Here is a 19,764-nt window from a genome sequence, read left to right as displayed (position 1 = left end):
AAAAAAAAAAAAAAAAAAAAAAAAAAAAAAAAAAAAAAAAAAAAAAAAAGAAAAATTGTTCGTTTAATTTTAACGAAGAATATTTCTTTCTGAATTTGTGTGAATATTTCTAACTTTTTTATTTTTTTGTTTACTCACCAGGATCGAAGTCAGTCCCTCCAGCATCCATGCCACCTGGATTTCCATATCCTAAAAAATAAAAATTATTATTAATAATAGTCACAAACAAAATGATTACCAGAGTGGCATTTACACGAAATAAATAATAAAAATGTTCCGATTATCAACCATAGATACCAAAAATATGCGCTTTACAAATTACAAAACGTACACTAGATAGCGTTTACATCGTAATAACCTATTACGAAGGCCGTCCTAAAATCACAAAAACTCAAACTTACACATTGAATATCTATCCTGAATCGTACGAATATCATGAAAACAAACTAATGTATTGTCACATCAAAAGCACAACAAACCTAACCTAACCAAACAAACGGAATATGAAAGCAGGTCGACACCGTATTCACGACATTTTGAAATCCTATGTCTGAGAGACCAAAGTGAAAAACATAATCCTGAATCATGTTGAAAGAACAGAACTTTCTATGCAAATCGTGCTATTCAACAATAACAATAATATTTTCACGAATGATATTCTTAAACAATATGTGAACTGTTTCGCTATTGTTAAGCATCATTAATCGCTAAAATCAAGGTTAGAATGACATCATTGTTAAGACAGTCAATACTGCTTGGAAGCATTACTGTTGTAATACTATTTAATTATTGACAAACATTCATACCGTTGTTTCGTGTGCCGTCTATAAGAAGCATTATATAATTTTACACGTTATCAACGATGATTACATTGACTAACAATAAGTTTACTGCCTTTCTTCCCGAAGCCACGCGTACGTGCTCGATTTCAACAAGTATACTTATAAGAGCAATCGTGTCGAATATGCATGTCCAAATATTGATTGACACCCCGTGTCTCCTATGGAATATTTGTATTCTGTGATCGGTGTTTGTTCAGGCGTCGAACGCAACACGGTTAATTTCGATTCTCCGACGAACGAGCGATTATCGCGGTATGCATCGATCGAGCATTTTTCAACGATAATCGAATTACTGGCATCACTAGGCCGAGATAGATACACGCCGTGGTCGTTTCGTTTCGAGGCCAAGAGCCAGCTACTTCTGGAGTGGGGATGCGCCTACGGCACGTGTGAAATTTACGCGAATCGTGGCTAGACATAGTTCCTTCGTTTTGCGTGTGCGCGCCTGTCAACGTGTATGTATGCATGTGTTTGTTGTTAGCCTTCATGGTATGAGGTTGCGTGTGTCGCATGCGTGTGTGCTAGATAGGTGGATCGGCGTGTTACATCACGCGTTCACCCGGGACTATTCCGGTTGTCTGGTCGAGCGCGGTCAGGGTGCCTGTCACACGGAACTGACAACAGAGGACAGTTCCTCGTGAGCGCGACTTTCAAACGAAACACTTGGGAGAAACAACAGTCATGATGCACGAAAGTCACGCTTCCAGGTCACGCTACTTTCAGAATTTAATTACAATTAATTCAGAATTAATTTCGAATTAGAATTTACAATCAACTTATTTGTGTTCATAAATCTTTTTTTCAGAAATTGCATTGGCTAATTCTCGAGTAAAAAGATGATAGAATTTAGAAAAGATAAAGTTGAAGATCATTTTGCGAGAGACTGAAATATCGTTAGTTGCAAATGTTCAATTCGCGAGTGCTGTAAACGTGGAAAAAAAGAGAAAGGAAGAAAAAAACAGAAAAGAAAAAAGGGGGAGGGGAAATTAAAAGCACAAAGCAGGAAAAGAGAGAAGAAAAAAAAAATATATATATATATATATATGTATATATATGCGTATGTGGACACGCATATGTGAATATATATGCGTGTGTACATACGAAGGAAAGATAACAAAAAAGAGAGAGAAACGACGTGGTACGGGGCGTGAGGTAAAGAGGGAGCCAGAGGGAAAGACAGAGACAGAGTGGTTGAATGTGAGAAAGAGAAGGAAACGCAACGAGAGGAAGGGAGATAGAGAGAGTAAGTCGAAGGAAGAAAGAGGACAGGGTTTGTCTCTCGGCCGATACGCGACCGGCCATCTTGGATCCTGGGTATCGTTGAAAAATAGCAATTCTTTTCGGCGGTTGACAGAACGCCACGAGGGCTGAAAGGAACGATCGGACGTGTGCGACTCGACGATGCTCAGAGACCGTGCGCGAAGTAACGGATCGAGTCAACCGCGACCCGGAGGTCGTTGCGTTTGCTCATGGAAAAAGAGACGGTCCTGGTAACCGGAGGCGCAGCACACGGTGCTACAGGCAGAAAGATGTCGACGGTCGCGCACATTTACAACACGTTATTGGAAATCGTGACCAATACGGAACATGTTAAACACCCGTACACCGAGGATCGTACGATCCTTCATCATCCTTACTTTGCGGTTGATCGTCCAGACTTTCCCGGTCAGACATTGCTCTTTAACGCGGTCTCTCTCTCTTCGGTTACACGCGTCGTCCCTCGACGTCTCGGCAACAGGCCCCAAGACGACCAAAAATCCCCCGCACTGTCCGTGGCGCGACCCCGATATATCACCACTAACCAGCCAGCTCACCACAACCCAGCACACCACTTACGAATTTTTCACTTCTTCACACACCACGGTCCGACCGCCGACCGACCGTCCGTCCACGGCACCAGTCGTCACCACCACCACCACACGCTCGTACGCTCGCTCTACACCGTTCCACGCTCGCTGGCCCGACTCGCGCTCGCCCTCACTCGCTCGTTTCTTCGTCTTTCACTCTCGCTCCACCTCCGAACCCCGTCGCGGTGCGAGAGAGTGAGATACCGCTACACTTACTCTATGCGAACGCACACACACCTGACCTTTCGTCGTGTGACCTGCGCGTGTCCATCTATATAAGACTGCCTCATAGCCACGACACAATCCATTATATTTCTCTTTCTTCCATTAACTGCAACGCCGCTCTATCTCGCTCTTTTCCTCCTTTGCTCTTTTTAGCGGTTCCTATCGCTTTGTCTTTGTTTAGCAAACTGCACGAGCTACTCGTACGAGCGAGTGATGGCAGCACTCGCTCGTATCTCGCTTCGTATCGTATCGTATCGTATCGTATCGCGTTTACGTCCATCTTGTGTTCGAGATATCGAACCAACTTGGTGGCGCTGCTGTAAGTTAACGTTTAGCCGATTGGTTCGTTCTGCGCGTGCGTATCTGTATGTAATTTTTTGAAGTCGAACGTTACATTTGTGTGAATATTAATAATTTATATACACAGTAGAATGTTATTGTTTGAATTTATACAAATTTTCTGTTTTTTTCGTGTACATCGACGCACTGATTTAAGCTGTCTACGCTGAAGTGGATTTCAAGAAACTGTTTGTATGTATGCCATATAATTCTGTCTTATCTTTTAACAATACGTTACAATTGCGTTTGCAATTTGCGTCAGTACCGTCTTTTAAAAAAAATATATTTTGCAGATATTATATACACACAGTCGGGACGAATCAGGAATTTCGTAAGTTAATTGAAACATTTTATTCATTATTTTTTAAGCAAAAACACAACAAAATTCAAGTACATTTATTCCTTACACGTTTAATTCAACTAAAATGTAAGTATACGATAACATGTCTCGTGTAAGATGCAATGTTAATGCTTACATGCTTATGAACGTATGCACATCAGTTGTAAATACTTGATGAACATGTTAGTTAATGTATGAAAAAATCAATGTATCCGTTTTGTATGCATGCCTGGATAAAATCACCATCACAATTATCATCATCCTCATCATCGTTATCATCATAATCATCATCATTTTCATCACCATCATCATTATTATTATCATCGTAATCGTTATGGAACTTAACAATAGCTCCGTATCGTCGTTTTTCGATTTCAAAAAATTTCAACTGTTACATAAATCACTCGATAGCCCTTACTCTCTCATCGAGGAGAATGCTTTGAAATGGTTACAAAAATGGTAGCCGCGGAATAAGGCACACAATTGATGCAACGCGTATTTAATATAGCGATATATTTATATTTAATGTAACTGGATGTCAATGAATTTTTATCAGTATATGGATCGTCCTGGATATTGTGTGTTTACGTATATGATGTCTAAGGAATCTAAAGCTTCGCAGGAACGATTGTGCCTATATCGCTGTTGTGATAATAGTTTTATTATTATTATTATTACCAATATCTTTAACACTATCATTATCATTAATGTTAATATTATTATTATACTTGATGTTACTAATGTCTGGATGATCAGTAGTTTGTATATACAGGTATCTTTGAGGTATGTTTTGCCTTATGATATGGGGTATATATATATATATATGTATGTATGTATATATATATATACATATGTATATATATATATATGTATTTTTTTTTCACGAACCGTCTATCGAACAACTTACATAATATGCAAACTGAGGTATTCAATCTACTTGATACAATTCAACTAAAGCATGAACTATGTCGTAACAAGTGCAATTTCCATATTGTGTACATTTATGTGTATGAGTAAAATGTGTTCTCCTATTTCAAATTCGAAATGTTTATCATGAAACAACATGCTTCACCTTACTCTTTTTATTTGTTCAACGAAAACCAATAGAATTCTTCCCGTTAGTTCTATCTATATACATCTTACATTAGTTCGTACGATAACATAGCTACGATACAGTTAAATAGTTTGCCTCTTCACCAATCCATCTCATCTCGAATAACTATATTCTTTGTAGCCTAATTCATTGTTACTGCATCCTTTATGACTGTCGTAATATTTATCTAAAGCGTAACTCGATTACTGAATCGTCCTTGAATTCTCCAAATGTACGACTTTTGCTTACTTAGGAATTTTTTTTCTAAATGATCAGTGCACATCATGGTTTTAGAACTCTTAACATTATAACTTGCACGTGAGCAATTGCAAGTTCTCTAAGCGAAAGGCCATCTAACGTGATGCGTGGAACGATACTTGATGTTCTCTTTTTTTTTTTTTTTAACTTTTCATCTTTTACAATTTATATTCCGGAATAAGTTCTGTAAAAAATATGTTTTAGTTACTTTGATGTAATATAATTCGTGTGTGTGTGTGTGTGTTCGCACGCGCGCGCGTGCACGAGCGCGAGTGCGTAATACTTATAAAGTATTAGAACAAGAACAGAAACAACAACGTGTCTTTTGTATTATTACAGTATGTTTTGATCATATTATTATTTTTTTTTGTTTTTGTTGTTTTACTCTATTTCATAGAGCTCAGACTTCACAATTCATGGTATTTATACAATTCAGAAAACCGATTATTTGAATCTTAATAAGCTCGATTCATTTTAAACGATATACCATATATAACGAACTTTTTTCATTGGTACATTTTAAAGAACGAAAGAAAAAGAAGATGAATGAATATGAAAAAGAAACAAAAAGAAAAAAAAAAGGAATATGTGCACCAAATTACATATTGACAATAAGGTCGAAAATATTATATGTATAAGTAATATATGCTCTCTCATGGATATAACATCTCAACGAAACTTATCTGTGAAACACGATTTGCGAGAGCGACTTCTTAAAAGCTATTTACAAAAATGATTAGCGATAGGCTTTTATTACATTATCAGCTGCCTTTGAGCATGCCTCCAACTTTCGAATGAACTTCCGAATGTCGATCCACAGGGTTGTTTCTTTTCGTTTCTCTTGTCTTTCGATAGTTCGCTCGATGCAATTACAGAACGCATAATAATAATAATAATAATAATAATAATAATAACAACAACAATAACAACAACAACAATAATAATAATAATGAAAAACATAATGATAAATAGATGGATACACGCGTTTTCCATCAGAACGAGTACGTGATATACATACACATATATATATATAGAGAGAGACAGATAGATATATGTGTTTATATATATATAAATCAGTAAATAGTACAACGTCAGAGGCTTATGATATTTAGAAAAGGACGGCCTTGACATCAGTACTTTAAAAACGTCCCTGTGGAGGTGTACGCTTATAACGAGGCTTTCGATAAAAATACTCGCAAAATCATTGAATCTGGCAACAAACCGCCTTGCATGGTATTGGGGTCTCGCCTTCCTGGCCGTACAACGTTCGTGATTTGAAAACTTTCGAATCGATCGCTAGAAACGGAGAGTTCCCGGTGTAACAGCTTTCGTACACTTCGAAAGCTTCGTCGATTGGGACGCTACTTTTGTCTCCAGCGAGCTCCTTCCTCTGCGGTGGAATCTCATCCTTCTGTTCAGACATATTTGGCACTGATTTCGACGACGTTGGTGGATCTGTCTTTAAGCTGATCTCCTCGATACTAGTAGCGCTCTCGCGTGCCAATCGATAGTATTTCTGCACGTAGTCGACGTTAACCTGTTCGACTTCGATGGTATCGTCCTCCGCAGCCTCTCCGTCGCATAGTATTCCCTCACTTTGCAACATCCTCTTTGGAGTAACCAGAGGCTCGATGATTTCAGCTTCCCAGCATTCTAACACGTCAGGCTCTTCTATGCTGTCCAAGGAACCTATCCCGCTACCACTTTCTTCATCCTCGATGCTGCTGCTCCTCTTCCGTTCTTCCTCCATCTTCCTCTCCATCGACTGTTGTTTGGTCATTTCATTCTTGTTAAGGGCTTTGATCGCCGTTGGAGCGTCGTGACAATTTCGCAGACTCGGCTCGTACGTGGAAGACGTTAACAACTTTCCATCCTCCGAGACCACGATCTCGCCTTTCTCGAACGTTTTCACGTTCATCGTGTCCTCGACAATCCCTTCGTCATTCTCGTCATCCACGTCCTCTATACGTCGAATCCTCGCGTCGATATTATTCGAGGGATTCCGCGAATGCGATTTCCCTTGTCTTTTCGTTCGCCTTGCATTGACTCTCTTCGAGTCCATCCGAGAGCTTAAAGCAACCCTCATACCCGCAATGCTATCCTTTTCAGTAAATTCGCAAATGTCACCAACAACATCTTGCTGCTGTTGCTTAGCCAGATTCTTCCTCCTCGCGATGTTCACCAAGATCTCCTGTTGGCCGCAAGAATCTGACGAGGACACCACCTCGTGGTCCACCCTGTCATCCACCACGTGCCTGGCTACTCGTCTCCGTTCCTCCGACCTTTTCTTCGCGTCTTTCTTTCTTCTTGAAGCACCACTGTTGTTGCTACTACCATCCAGCTGTTGTTGTTGTTGTTGTTGTTGTTGTTCTTGTCCACCCTTGATGTTGCTGATCCCTGCGAATTCCCCGCAGTTAGCCGCGCGCGACAATGTCGCATTGTCCGCACCGCTATTAACAGATAGTGCAGGCATGGGGTTGCCTTGCAAGTTTTTTGGCGGCTCTTCGTCCATATCGTCCTCGTCCTCCTCGCAATCCATCGAGATGGCCGACGTGATGAACAAATCTGGCGACTTCTCCCTCCGTAGCCACTCCGTCACCGCTTCCGTGATCGGATAATCAGACAGCTGCGTCTGACTTTCAAACCCAGAATCTTCGTTCGTCGCCTCGATCACCTCTTTACTCACGCGACTGCACATTGCTGCCTTCATTCCGAATTTACTCGATACCTGATCATCCTTTATCACTTTATCGTCACAAACATCGACAAACTTCGAGTCTATCGTCTTCGTATCGTCGTTCGACAGATCGATCTTCTCCAAACCCTGAGTCAGATCATGTACATTCGTTTCACTCTCTGGCTCCGTCGAACTGTTCAGATCCGGACCGGGTGTCGGTTCCCTCACGAACTTCGTGCCTTTCGCGGTGTACTTCCTTTTCGACAGACTCGTCGACGACGATGACTTACTGTTCGATAAAGACTCGTGATTCTGGTCCTCGCGAATCGCTACGTTCTCCACGTTCTTCGGCGTGATCGATCTGGACCTCGTCGTTTCGTCGTTGGACACCGGAGACGATGGCCTCGGCGGCGTCGTTGACGACGACGACGCGTCCTTGTTGCTCGAATCGGATCGATCCACCTTTCTGTTGACCAAGATTTCTTCGTTCATCTTCTCGTTGTTCGGTCGTTCGTGTAGCTCGTTGGCACTCGATGAATCGTTATTCGCTGCTTTGTAGGTAATGCTTGGCAGTTTCTCGACCTCGGTCGCCTGGCTCGCGACCTCGTTCGTCGAAAGAGCTGTCTCCTTGTCCTCGGGGAGGCAGTTTATCAGTCTATTCGATTCGTTATCCGAATTGCTGGTCACCTCCAGCGATCTCGATTGACTGTTCTCTATTAAGGTCGACGTCGGTTCTAATTGTTGATCAGACTTGCTGTTATCAGTCAGTTCGTCGTCTTGGTTCTTCCAGTCGTCGGACACGACACCGTTGCATACCTCGTTGGCCTCGTTGTCGATGGTCGCCGAGCTCGTTTCGGACGTAAGCGTGCTGTTGGTGGAGGTTGGAATAGCGGATAGAGAGGTATGAGATTTAACGACTTGTCGCAGCTGGAACTCCTGACACTCGGGGTTCAGCGGCCGATTGCTGATCGTTGTCGTGGTCGTGGTTGTGGTCGAAGTTGAACACGCTGTCCAAGACAGTCGGGAAGACGGTAGACCGGTATCACACTCGGAGCTGTATTCTCCTTCCTCCTCGTCCTCCGTATTACCCTGTATTTTGACAACAATTGCTCAATTAGTCGCTGATCGGTAACAAACTAACTATTTTACTAAATTCTCTCTTTCTCTCAACCAAGTCTTTCAGATTGATTTTTCAATCAATGACAGTCGGAAAAGTCCGCCTGTCCAACTGTGTCACTAACTCACCGTAGCAAGTCTTCTCTGCTTCCTTCTCTTTTTTTTCTTTCTTCGCTTGGCATAGGCCGCCGACATGGCTGCAACGTCTGTGGTTCTGATCATGGGCCCGCCCTGTATCGTAACACCTTGGACAACAGAAACATCGCCGATTAAACCTTGGCTTTTTATATCGACAAACGCCGCCGCTCGTCAGTTACAAAGTTCAACGAAACGTGTGCCTTTGTAGAAACTTTCACCCCTAGGTGAAATTCCACCTGAGGATCGAACAGGTGGAAAATTCGAGGAGGTAGTCGACAATAACGCGAGTCGAAGGGGCGCGGATACTGAGCTTGGCTTCTCCATCGTTTCCTCGTGGATAAGCCCCACGGGACCGACGGACAGTTATTTTAAATCGTTTCTATTTAAGACGCAGCCAGCGATACTTAGATCTTTCTGCCAAAGCCGTGAGATCTCGCGATGCATCGCCAGTGAGGGAACGACACTGCAGAAAAGTGCAAGACAAACGAAAATTGCATTTATTTATTTACTTTCTCACGCTCATAACTACGGCAATATTATTCATCGATGCTGATGAAATCGCAAGAGAACAAAGAAGAAAGAACGAACAGAATCTCTTAAACTTGTTTGAATCTGATTTTTCACAATGCAGTTGAACGAATTGAACATTTTTCAAAGAGCTCAAGAGACTGTTTCGTTTGCGATTTCTCATTAACCGAGGTCAAAGAGTAATATTTCACGTAGTTCACGTTAATAACGTCGATGGCTTGTGTACAACATACGGCCGTGTCATCCCTATCGTGACGAATATACACACGATTTTCTTATGAACCAATGGTTGCCCGTGAATTATGCCCGGGGATATGAAATACGTGTCTGAAATGCCTGTTTCTCATGTGCGACGTGCGAGCGTGTCGATGCAGGCGATGGCGTTTTAACGAAGACGAGATATCTTTATATATAATTTATATATATGACGGTGAAATACGAACATTCAGATGGCGAGAATCGTGACGATTAGGAGAACGTAGTAATATGCAAGAGAACACACACATACGAGCGTGTTAGAGAGTCTTGGGCTTTAGGTACGATCGCCGGATCATCGACGCGGACATCATCCTGAACTATTTTCGTGATCCAAAACACTGTCCAAGCTTGAGGAGCCTTTTCTAGTCTCGCGATGGTGAACATTTCTACGTCGAAATTTTTGTATATCGATTGTATATTAGTAATATAAGCATAGTGATAACCCAATAATGTACTTGGACACTTGCTACGGAAACGCAACGTTAATTCTTAAATAATGTCGATACGTTTTCGTATAATACTTATATTATATTTATAAAAGATTTCTCCAAGCTTTTCGTGAAAGGATAGATGTTTGTGTACCTATTGCTCCAATTATTAAATGGCTTCTGGAAACGTGAAATAATGATTTGACAGAGAATGTACTTTGTGGTTGAATAATGCTACATAACTGTAGAAGAGAGAGGATTTAGTTTCCTTTCTCTTCTTTTACAGAGTTTCAAGTAAATAGAATCTAAACATATTGTACCTAAATATACTACATCTCCTTACTACAGTGTTTCATACTCATTGTCAATTGAATATAGTTTCTCTCTGTTAGCTTCAGTAATATGAGAGCTCTTGTTGTTAGTTGGATAAAAAGCTCCCCTCTTGGACAGCGTTGTTACCAAAGACAACAAAGGGCTGGTTATCACCGTATCTCCGCGATCGTATCTAAAGAGTAGCGGCTCTCTTTGCGAATTATTACCTTTTACCTTGAATGTGGTAGAGGCACGGCGGTAATAAAACAGCAATGATGCCGATGGACGGGACAGCAGTCATGAATCTGGCTATATCCCTTTCTCCTGGCCGCGCATCCAACCGACACTGTTCTCGTTTAACATCAGAAACAGGTACAATCAAACGTACTAACGCCTAACTGACGCATCGCGGGGAAGGAGCGAAAAAGTCGAGCAAAAATCGAGCAAAAATTCCGCAATCTATCGTTTGTTACAATATTCTTTTCCCGTTCGCGTTGCACGTGCTTATTGCTTATTCGTATGTGCTTTTTGACCTGACCTCCCTCTCTCTCGTGGCACTGAGTTGCGTAACGCACATTCGACATTCGAATGTTCGCGATGTTTCATCGACAGTTGGTCAAAAGTTGTAACATGTAACAGACACGGACTTTTTGATCGAGTCAAATACTCGTTACGTGGTATTTACGGTTGTTTTTCCATTTCGATAAATACCAGATGGTAGATTTCTGGTGCACAATTAAATTTAAGATGCCGAATATATGAAAACGTGTAGAAAATTATTTAATACACCAATTAAATCTCAACGATGAGAAAATATGTGCCGACAGTAACGATATATCTTTTCTACGGCAAATGAAAATTAAAAAATCCGTTCTAAAATGCAAAAAAAAAAAAAAAAGAAAAAAAACGCAGTTTCTGGTTCCTACTCGGTCGGATCATCTGCAACTTCTCAAAAATTTTAACGAAAAATCCGTTTCTCAAGATCTATCGAAATTGAAATTGTCTCTTTCGTTGAGACCGCGGAAAACGGATTGCGCAACGTTGCGCTGCTCCCTCCCCGAAGTGCGCAGATTCTCTCAAGAGCCGCAAGAGAAACACTTCGCATGTTCGTCCGTTGTTCCGTCCATCCGTCCATGAACAGAACCAAAGCTACAAGAGAGAGATACAGAGAGAGAGGGCGAGAGAAAAACCCGCGTCTAGAGTCATGCGATAGCAAGGGAACAAAAGTAAAACAACTCTCTTTCGAGAGAATTCACTGCCATTAACAGAGGTATAATAATATTAAAAAAAAAGAGAGAGAGAGAGAAACGAAGAAGGAGAGAGAAGAGAGTTGAAAAAAAGAGTAGAGGAGAGCCGGAGGAAAACCGACTCGCTACCAGTCTCCTGTATGGCTCTCCTCTATCAACTAACCATTCACGTTGATTAATGGAGGACCAAACATGTAGTGGCCAGGGTACATGTAAGGCTGAGGAACCGCTGGTATCACGTGAGAAACGTGTACCGGTTGCTGCATCAGCATCGGTTCGAAGTAGGGACCACCGTTCATCCCGTTCTCCAAAGGCTGTTCCTCCGTTTGTTGTTCATCCCCGTATTGCTCCTCTATTTGCTCCTCCATTTGTTCATCGGCCTGCTGTTCGTCCTTCGCGTTGGTAAATTCTATCGGTTGCTCCTCCGTCTCTTCGGCTACGCTACCGCTGCAACTTGTGCTTCCCGTTCCGCTCTCGTTGCAAATTCCGTTGGAAGTCTCCGTTGGTAGAACCGTGTCTTCTTGCTCCTCTATCACCGTGTTCTCCTCTATGCTTTGGTTGCTCTACGAAAAGAGATTTGGGATGGATTAGATTATTCGCTTCTTCTTTATAATTTGTCTCTGTTTGGACAACGAGAAGAGAAACGAGTTTACAACTCGATTGACAATGCATTTACAAACTTAATGTACTTGTGCACACGAAGATAGAGAAAGGTTGCTTACTACTACTATTTCCGACTGAAATTTGCTAGAAAACTGTACGAATATTTCTGTAGAGAAGCTGATTGGAGCTTGGGGTAATATGGACAGACGAGACTAATCATCCTTTCTGTTGTTATTAACAATCGTATTAGGAAGATGGATCGATTGGATCGATTTTGCAAATCCATAGTCTCTGTACCTCGTAGTTCATCATGCAGTACGGTTGGCCAGGCATTTTGGGTACGAAAGTCGGATTAATCCACTCTATCGGCCTAAGAGGAACAGGTGCGCAAGGCACGGCCGCCAAAACGCTCGGTGCAATCTGCGCTGGCATCGGCGCAGGACCGACCAACATCACAGGATAGTCGTAATAGTAACCACCCACGTGGTCGTAAAACGTCCCATATCCTAACTGTGCGTTGGAGTCCATCATTGGCGGATACTCGCCGGTACCGCAGTCCCTGTCCAGCAGTTGTTGATCCTCGGTCGTCTCACTGCCATCTGCAATTCACGATGAAACGAGGATAAAACGAGGATACAGTCGAGGATACAGCTTAGAAAGCTTAACATTCATAACATGATGCATCAAGACGTTAAGATGACAGATTTGAAAAAAGTTAGGCACTGACAAAAGTGGCTGCAAAGCACAAATTATCCTAGGATAGGGTAATGCACCTGAATGCAGAAGATCATTACCTTTTGTCTCGAGGAAATCAAGTTTGAGAATTCTTAGAGAGGAATTAGTATTTGCGCAAGGTTTAAAGATTTTGTAGATACGACACTACGGTGGTGACTACGTCCAATATAAATTGGTCAACATAGTAACTGACGGTCAAACATCTTTCCACAATTTGCGTGGGTGTGCACCACCACCCACTAGAAACGCAGTACATCTCGACATATTTGTGAATTCTGCAAAATTCAGCGCTTGCACTTCACAGAGGTATCCATTTTAGACCGACATCGCTCACTGCTGCGTTATTAATAAGAAAAATACTATTTGCCATACAAAAATTTCTCCTTTTGACAAGGTAAACGATTAAATCGGTCTTTCAATCGGTCATCGTTGCTCGCCTGTTTTTTTTCTATAATGATGCCAGTTTGCTGATAACGAATGACTTGAAATAAAATAAAGAAAAAAAAAAAAAAATCACGGTAAAATTTCGCTAAATTCAAATATGTATGTACGTGACGTGCGTGCTGTGGTGTCGATTTCACGAGATCGCCAAGAATAACACCGTTAAATAAATATAGGTTAACACGTGTACATATAAAGAATCAACATTACAACTCCCCGATATCCCCAAAACCCTTGCCCCCATTGATTCTCACAACGAGAATTCACCGACAGGAGGATTTTTCGCCAAAACTTTTCGATCTCTACAAAATCCATCAAATCCATCGTCGACCAGAACAAAGAAAGGGGGTATTATACCAGCCGATGCTCTAGTTGTCTCTCGCCCAACGCTCTTCAAACAAGATACAATAGAGTAATGATGGCGAACCTATGATCCGCGGATCAAACGCTGACCCACGCGTTGATTTTTATAAACTTGTCATCATATATATAAAAGAATTTTAATTATTTCTCGAACCCCTCTTTTCAAAAAATGTTAAGAAAGTTACAAGTGTTCGGTTAGAGCTTAAACGTGAGAAATAAATGCATAATTGTGTTTTATGGAGGACTTACGGCTTGGTTATGTATACATATAGGTATTTTAAGTCTTAAATGTTATATGAGTTACTTGTGTCCGAAAAATTTTATACAGCGCTTACGATTAAACAAATGTAATAAACACTAAAAAACACACTAGATCCCATTCTCAGAATGGGTAGCTTTGCTAGTTTTTTTTATATAATAAAAGAGAGAACAGACAATAAAAAATATTGAGAAACAAAGTATATATAATCTAACGTATAGTGCAGGGGTGACGGGGCATGACGTCACCCCTTTTATATCAATCTTTCGACGTCGACATTTATTTCCTGCTCTTCGCTTGCAAAAGTAACAGTTGTAAAACAAAAAGGGAACGTAAACTTTTTAGAGGATTATAAAAGTGAGAACCAAAAGAAAGTAGTTTTCTCCCCCTTTCCAAGTGACGCCACTGACTTAGTGACCGACGAGTTAGTAGTAAAAAAAAAAAATAATGAACAAAATTTGACCTACTTCTCAAAAAAGGTTCGCCGTCACTGCAATACAGAGTAACGGAGATAGTCGTACAAACTTCAAGGGAAGGTGTGTAACTTTCTTAAGCAACTTCCCGAAAACGACGTGACGATGAGGAAGACGGACGAGACAAGCGAGTGAAACTCGGATGAACTGCATCACGTTTTTTTCTACCTATACCTCTACCTGCGGTGGAATGCGACGCCGATTGGCTCTCGGTGGTCGAAGACGTCGCGCTGGTGTTGGTGTTCCCGGCCCACGGCTTCTTCTTCGACAGGTAGCCCTTTTTGAACAGCATGTCCTGCCTGGGCGTCGTGATCCTCGTGTACTCGTCCTCGTTGAAAATGATCTTCGGTTGGGACGGCGAGCCGGACGACTCGTCCTTGTGACGCGCCGCGCCACCAGCGTATGCGCCGCCATCGCTACTTCCGGTCCTACGCGGCTTGTAACCGCCAGTCTGCCCGTTCCGGTTAAAGCTGTGCGTGCTCGTGTCATTCTCCTGCCCCTTCACGAACCCGTTTCGCAATCCTTCTTCTTCGTCCTCTTCGCCGGGTGGAGCTGCAAACGAAATGCAGAGGATACGGTTGGTTAAGTTTAGGTTTCTTAGTCTTTCCTTTCAACTGGGAAAATCAGACAAATGATTGACGACGAGATTTATTTCATCTATTATATATATTTGTAAATCTTCTCTCCTCTTACTCTCTTATTTTTTTTTTCTTCTCGATCAAATAGATAAGAAATGGCTCGTGAATGTTATTTTCCTACTCTCTTTCAATATTCGAGCATAAATTCTTGCACTGATTAATCAGTGCGATGTAATTAAATCCGTGATTAAACTTGATGTCGTTATATACGCATGCGTGTAACGCGTTCTGATAGAACCAGAAATGTTTCTCGATGAAAGTTTATTGTTCTCGTTGACTCTGACACAAGCGTAAGAGTGATAGGAGTGATTTCTTTCCCGAGCAGAAAGAACACCACGACTCGAGTTACAGAGGAATTTGTCACCCGAGCGAGTGGTGTTCGCTATCCACAAACAAATCATTTTATTTGATACGTTCAATGATAAGTTTCGAAGAAATCCCATTCAATATTCTTCGACTAGATAATCGAGATAATCTACACCGGTGTTTGAAAAGTTTGGCTCAACGAAATCAATCATAATCTACGTTGCAGACAAATACATATAAGCAAATTTTAAATTTAATTTCCTCTACTATACCAGGTTTAAAAAAATCTGAAAAAATTGTTACAATCACTATCAATTTCTCTACCGTATATTACGTAACAATTCCAAAATTTTATATCCAAACCCAATTTCTTTGCTGTGCCAGGCTTATTAAGATGGCTTAAAGAATTTTACAATTATTATTCATTTCTTTACCACGTTGTATAATTATTAAAGTTCTAATGAGTAGCAATCAATCACTAGGCGAGTATTGTACTTGATATTATTCTCGGTTAAAAGATTGTTAACTTAAAAATAAAACGTGATATTTATAAACGGCTAACAACATAGCCTATGTTCACGATACGAGGTATGTTTCTTACATCACCTTCTCATTCTCCTGCTCTACTGTTCTGAAACAGTTTATACACACACGGTACGTTGAGATTCGAGAAATTGATTTTTCACTCGATTTAATTGAAATTAACTATCGCTATAAGAAGTTTACAGTAAAATAAGAATTAATTTATTAGCTTCAAACTTTTCGGTTTAGTGTAATACTCTTCGACGGTCTCATTTCATTCTTTATTATTTCAAAGTCTATTGTAATAACACATTCTCTCTCTCATATTGATCATGTGAATTATCGAGGAATTATCATGTTTGCTAGTAGAAGAATGCTATTTTTTCGCCGATGTAATCAGTAAAATTTTTAGAATATTTAAGCTCGAGTGATCTGATACAGTGGAAAGATAAACAAGGTAAAAGAAAACTGGCATTGTGTATGTTTCTGTGATAGTGACAAGCATAATTAACTCCTTGACGACCGGAAGATTATCATTAAAATTAGACACAGCATTATATAATTATTATGACGGCTCGCAACGTGCTACAAAAAAAATATATGGGTGTATATACGAACTAAAATCGTTCGCTTCAGAGGAAGTGTTCTTTTCTTAATTTTAACTTGTCTAACACTTATCCTATCCTGTTGCAAGTATTGGAAAATTCTCTAGTAGCTATAAATAACTGAATGACAATTTTGTAGTTATCGATAATTGAAAGAACAGACATTGAGACGTCATGTTGATGACAGTAAATTAAACTTAATGAATAAATCATGAGACTTCACGTTAAAAATCGAATTCAACGCTAATGCTATTCTCTCTTGTACACACGTTACGAGATTATGTTAAGGACCAAATAAAACAGACCAAAAAAAAATTGATTTCTGAAGAAATTTACAGCAACTATTCCATTTGGTATGAACTTGATTTATCAGCGACGTTTAGACGTGTGATTAGTCTGAACGTGAACTCCTACTGTTTGAATGAGAAATTGTAGATCAGTAAGAAGAAGAATCAATGAATTTCCATTATAAGGGACTTAAGTAGAGATGATCCAGATATTTCTCAATGTCCTTGCTAAAGAAGTAACGAACCAATGCTCCTTTACTTTACGATCAATCAATTAAAGAAGATCACCACTCTGATTTGTCTCTGAGGGACGATAATCTTTTCGTTCGATTTATTCCTATTGTCGTTAGGATTTGCTTCTCATCAATGAGAGATTGAAAACGAAAGGAGACTGTTCTAATAAATAATTTTACAGATTACTGACGCGCAATTCAAATAAAAATAATTTCAGTAATTTTTATACATTTTAAATATTTCACATTCTACTTAAGAAGCTTCGACTCGTTTTTTTTTAGAATTACCCGGTGACGATTATAACCATTATAAATTCAAATAAGTGGATTTTTATCGCATTATAAACACTATCGCTGTAAGCACATGCCAGAGCTGTTAGATAAAATAAAAGAACACTTGCATAAGATCGTATTTCTATCTGACGACATGTAAGGTTCATTCGAGATACTGAGGTCATAGTCAAGAAGTTAAAAAAAGGAGCAAAAAAAGAAAAAAGGGAAAAATCAACCGTTAAAGGTTTACACACGCGCCCAATTTTCTAAGATCTAACTTACAATCTACAATCTAATTTCGTCCAAATCAAGCATCCAAAGGTGAACTTCTAAGATGTGAAACGAAGCGTACGCTACTTCCACGAGCTATTTATCTTTGTTACATTGATCATACTAAACCACTAATGTACTCCTACATTGTGTCATCTTGCTCTATTTCACTAGCTAACAAAATTCATTTCTATCTACTCTATGACATTAATTCTAGAAAATCGTGACTGGTCATGGGTCAAACGAAGCGTGCGCAATCTTCACTCAACTAAAAACCATTTGCAATGCATTTATGGCACCGTAAAACAGGGGCGTGACAGCGACGTGAACGTAAATAGAATTTTAGATAAGAATAAATTTGTTAAAATGTTAATTTCGCGTCTTGTCGAGCACGTTACCATCGGCAATTACTCTAATTTTCAAAGGGAATAAAAGTGAGAAATTTGCACATAAGGCAATTCAATTACAAATAAAATGTTGTTGAAAGATAGAATTTTACTTTCGAGAGGTGTTTCAGGTTCGACATTAAATTCATTGTTTCCAAATTCTTGAAAATATTTTTCTTTGCCCCTTTGATAACACTACGCTTCCTTTCGATGAGAAATAAATCAGTATAAAGCAACATAGCGTCAAAACGATTAGCTCAAGACTCGGATTTTAAAATATTCGAACCAGCAGCAACAAGATACCCTCGTACGAGATACCCTTCCCATAAAAGTACTTCGATTCACCCCGTTTCACGGTGCACATAAATATTCCTTCTTCCTCGAAGGGAAGAAGGGATAAAAAAAAAAAAAAAACAAAAAATAGATCAGGGCCCTCTTACACAATGAGTTACCAACTAACAACAACAGGTGAATCGACAAGTGGCAGGTTTGTTGCACAAAAACAAAATACGATACTAGCTTGTACGTTGTCGAAATTTCACGAACAAAAATCGTACAAAAGAGGACAAGAGGGCCTGGAAAATAATCAAAAGAAGCGTCAGAGATAGCTCTCCGCTAGGGACCATGATCAGCCTCTTCGACAGGATTTCCGTACCGTCTTGGTACCTCGCTAAAAGTAGAACGTGATTCGAGGAGCCGATCACGTGGATAACCCTCCGTTGCCGGCGCCACTGCATTTCTCCGCACCCTCTATGTCACACACGTTGGCCGCCTTCCTCGCGAAATTCTCCTCCCTTTTCTTTATTTTCTTTTTTTCACCCTTCCTCTCTCCAAGTGTACATACACCACCAGCCAGTCAGTCACCCCAGTCTTTCACTTCGATTTCACACTCCTTTCCCCTTTCCCCTCCTCTCAACGACAAAGAAACAAAAAAGGAGAGAGAAAGAGAGAGAGAGAGAATGACAAAATTGAAGACTCTCTCTGCCTTTGCTTTTCGTCCTTTTCGTCCTTTCAACGTTTACGCTGCGCGATTCGCTGCAACAGACTCCGCGAAACTTGTACACTCGCGCCGGCCAAAAAGCTCGGAGCCACCTCAACGTGTCGGAACACTTTCGACAAAACAGTTTTCGAAAAGAGCTGGAATTCAGAGTAGAAGGCTAAACCGGTATATTTTTAACCCTCGACGACGCTTCACCGGCGCCGCTTTGGCGACATTGACGAAGCGCAAGTTGCCGTTTAATTCCTCTTCTCACCAACGGTGCTTCTAAAATTTCGAGAAACAGCCTCGCAGCAGACGTGAAGGAGGCACCGGGACTATCAAATTTGTGAAAGTGGTTCCAGAGTTTTGACCTACGGCGTGTACACTACGTGTAGATTGATCGTTATTTACAAAGCACGGCCGTTGCAAACGATGGCTAAAATGGCCAAAGGATGTTGATCGAACTTGTCAAATTTAACGTACATCGCGAACAAAGCGTCAGATTCAATTCTGAGCGTTAACCACTTGCGCTGGAATGACGTGCCACGCACGTCGACAATTTTCCCAAAATTGTAAAAACAGAATAGGCAAAGCAAGTAATAAATCTATTACTTCTCAATAATTTCTTAATCCAGCGATATCGCGACGACGAGTTCGGAAAGAAAGCGGCGAATTATCGTGTATCGGTTTCGGTCACTCGTTATGGTCCGCAATCAGTTGCTAGCGCAAGTGATTAATCGTCG

At 40.6% G+C, this 19,764-nt stretch overlaps 2 protein-coding genes and 1 long non-coding RNA gene across 7 annotated transcripts in view; 1 reads left to right on the top strand and 2 right to left on the bottom strand.

Annotated features, from left to right (window-relative positions):
* LOC122536193 (transcriptional activator protein Pur-beta) overlaps nt 1–2,894 on the bottom strand; it is a 24,319-nt gene extending 21,425 nt beyond the window's left edge. For 2 of the 4 annotated variants that reach the window (XM_043668353.1, XM_043668354.1), the window contains exon 1: nt 2,338–2,406. In XM_043668353.1, the coding sequence (XP_043524288.1) occupies nt 2,338–2,391 (54 nt within the window). In that variant the 5' untranslated portion in view covers nt 2,392–2,406. Of the gene's footprint in view, nt 1–138; nt 190–806; nt 1,151–2,337; nt 2,407–2,479 lie in introns of those variants that run through there. The other 2 variants (XM_043668357.1, XM_043668358.1) reach the window with 2 other exon arrangements.
* Nucleotides 1,314–1,774, top strand: LOC122536197. The gene is made up of 2 exons (XR_006308354.1): nt 1,314–1,549; nt 1,648–1,774. It is a non-coding gene; the product is annotated as an uncharacterized LOC122536197 (long non-coding RNA).
* Nucleotides 2,895–5,304: 2,410 nt separating the features above from the next.
* Nucleotides 5,305–19,296, bottom strand: LOC122536187. Of its 2 annotated transcripts, none has more exons than XM_043668347.1 (6): nt 18,698–19,296; nt 14,697–15,074; nt 12,549–12,850; nt 11,812–12,211; nt 8,867–8,982; nt 5,305–8,710 (listed from the first exon to the last, which is right to left on the bottom strand). In XM_043668347.1, exons 1-6 carry the CDS (start codon nt 18,777–18,779, stop codon nt 6,146–6,148), a joined length of 3,843 nt encoding a protein of 1,280 aa, XP_043524282.1. In that variant the 5' UTR covers nt 18,780–19,296; the 3' UTR covers nt 5,305–6,145. The 2 variants fall into 2 exon arrangements, with proteins under 2 accessions (XP_043524282.1, XP_043524283.1); XM_043668348.1 differs by having other exon boundaries at nt 14,703–15,074; nt 18,698–19,294.
* Nucleotides 19,297–19,764: the final 468 nt, after the last annotated feature.

Source organism: Frieseomelitta varia, unplaced genomic scaffold, assembly GCF_011392965.1.
Source record: "Frieseomelitta varia isolate USP_RPSP 00005682 unplaced genomic scaffold, Fvar_1.2 scaffold_808, whole genome shotgun sequence".
In the NCBI taxonomy this organism is placed as follows: Eukaryota; Metazoa; Arthropoda; class Insecta; order Hymenoptera; family Apidae; genus Frieseomelitta; species Frieseomelitta varia.
Note: the sequence above shows the minus strand (reverse complement) of the source record. Positions and strands in the feature narration are given on the sequence as shown.

What these genes read in the sequence shown, in the direction of transcription:
- LOC122536187 (XM_043668347.1), bottom strand. Translation starts at nt 18,779, where the DNA reads ATGCAGTGGCGCCGGCAACGGAGGGTTATCCACGTGATCGGCTCCTCG. An exon ending in GCATTCCACCGCAGGTAGAG is followed by an intron (nt 12,851 to 14,696) that starts GTATAGGTAGAA and finishes CGTGAATTGCAG; the next exon opens with ATGGCAGTGAGACGACCGAG. An exon ending in ACTGCATGATGAACTACGAG is followed by an intron (nt 12,212 to 12,548) that starts GTACAGAGACTA and finishes CTCTTTTCGTAG; the next exon opens with AGCAACCAAAGCATAGAGGA.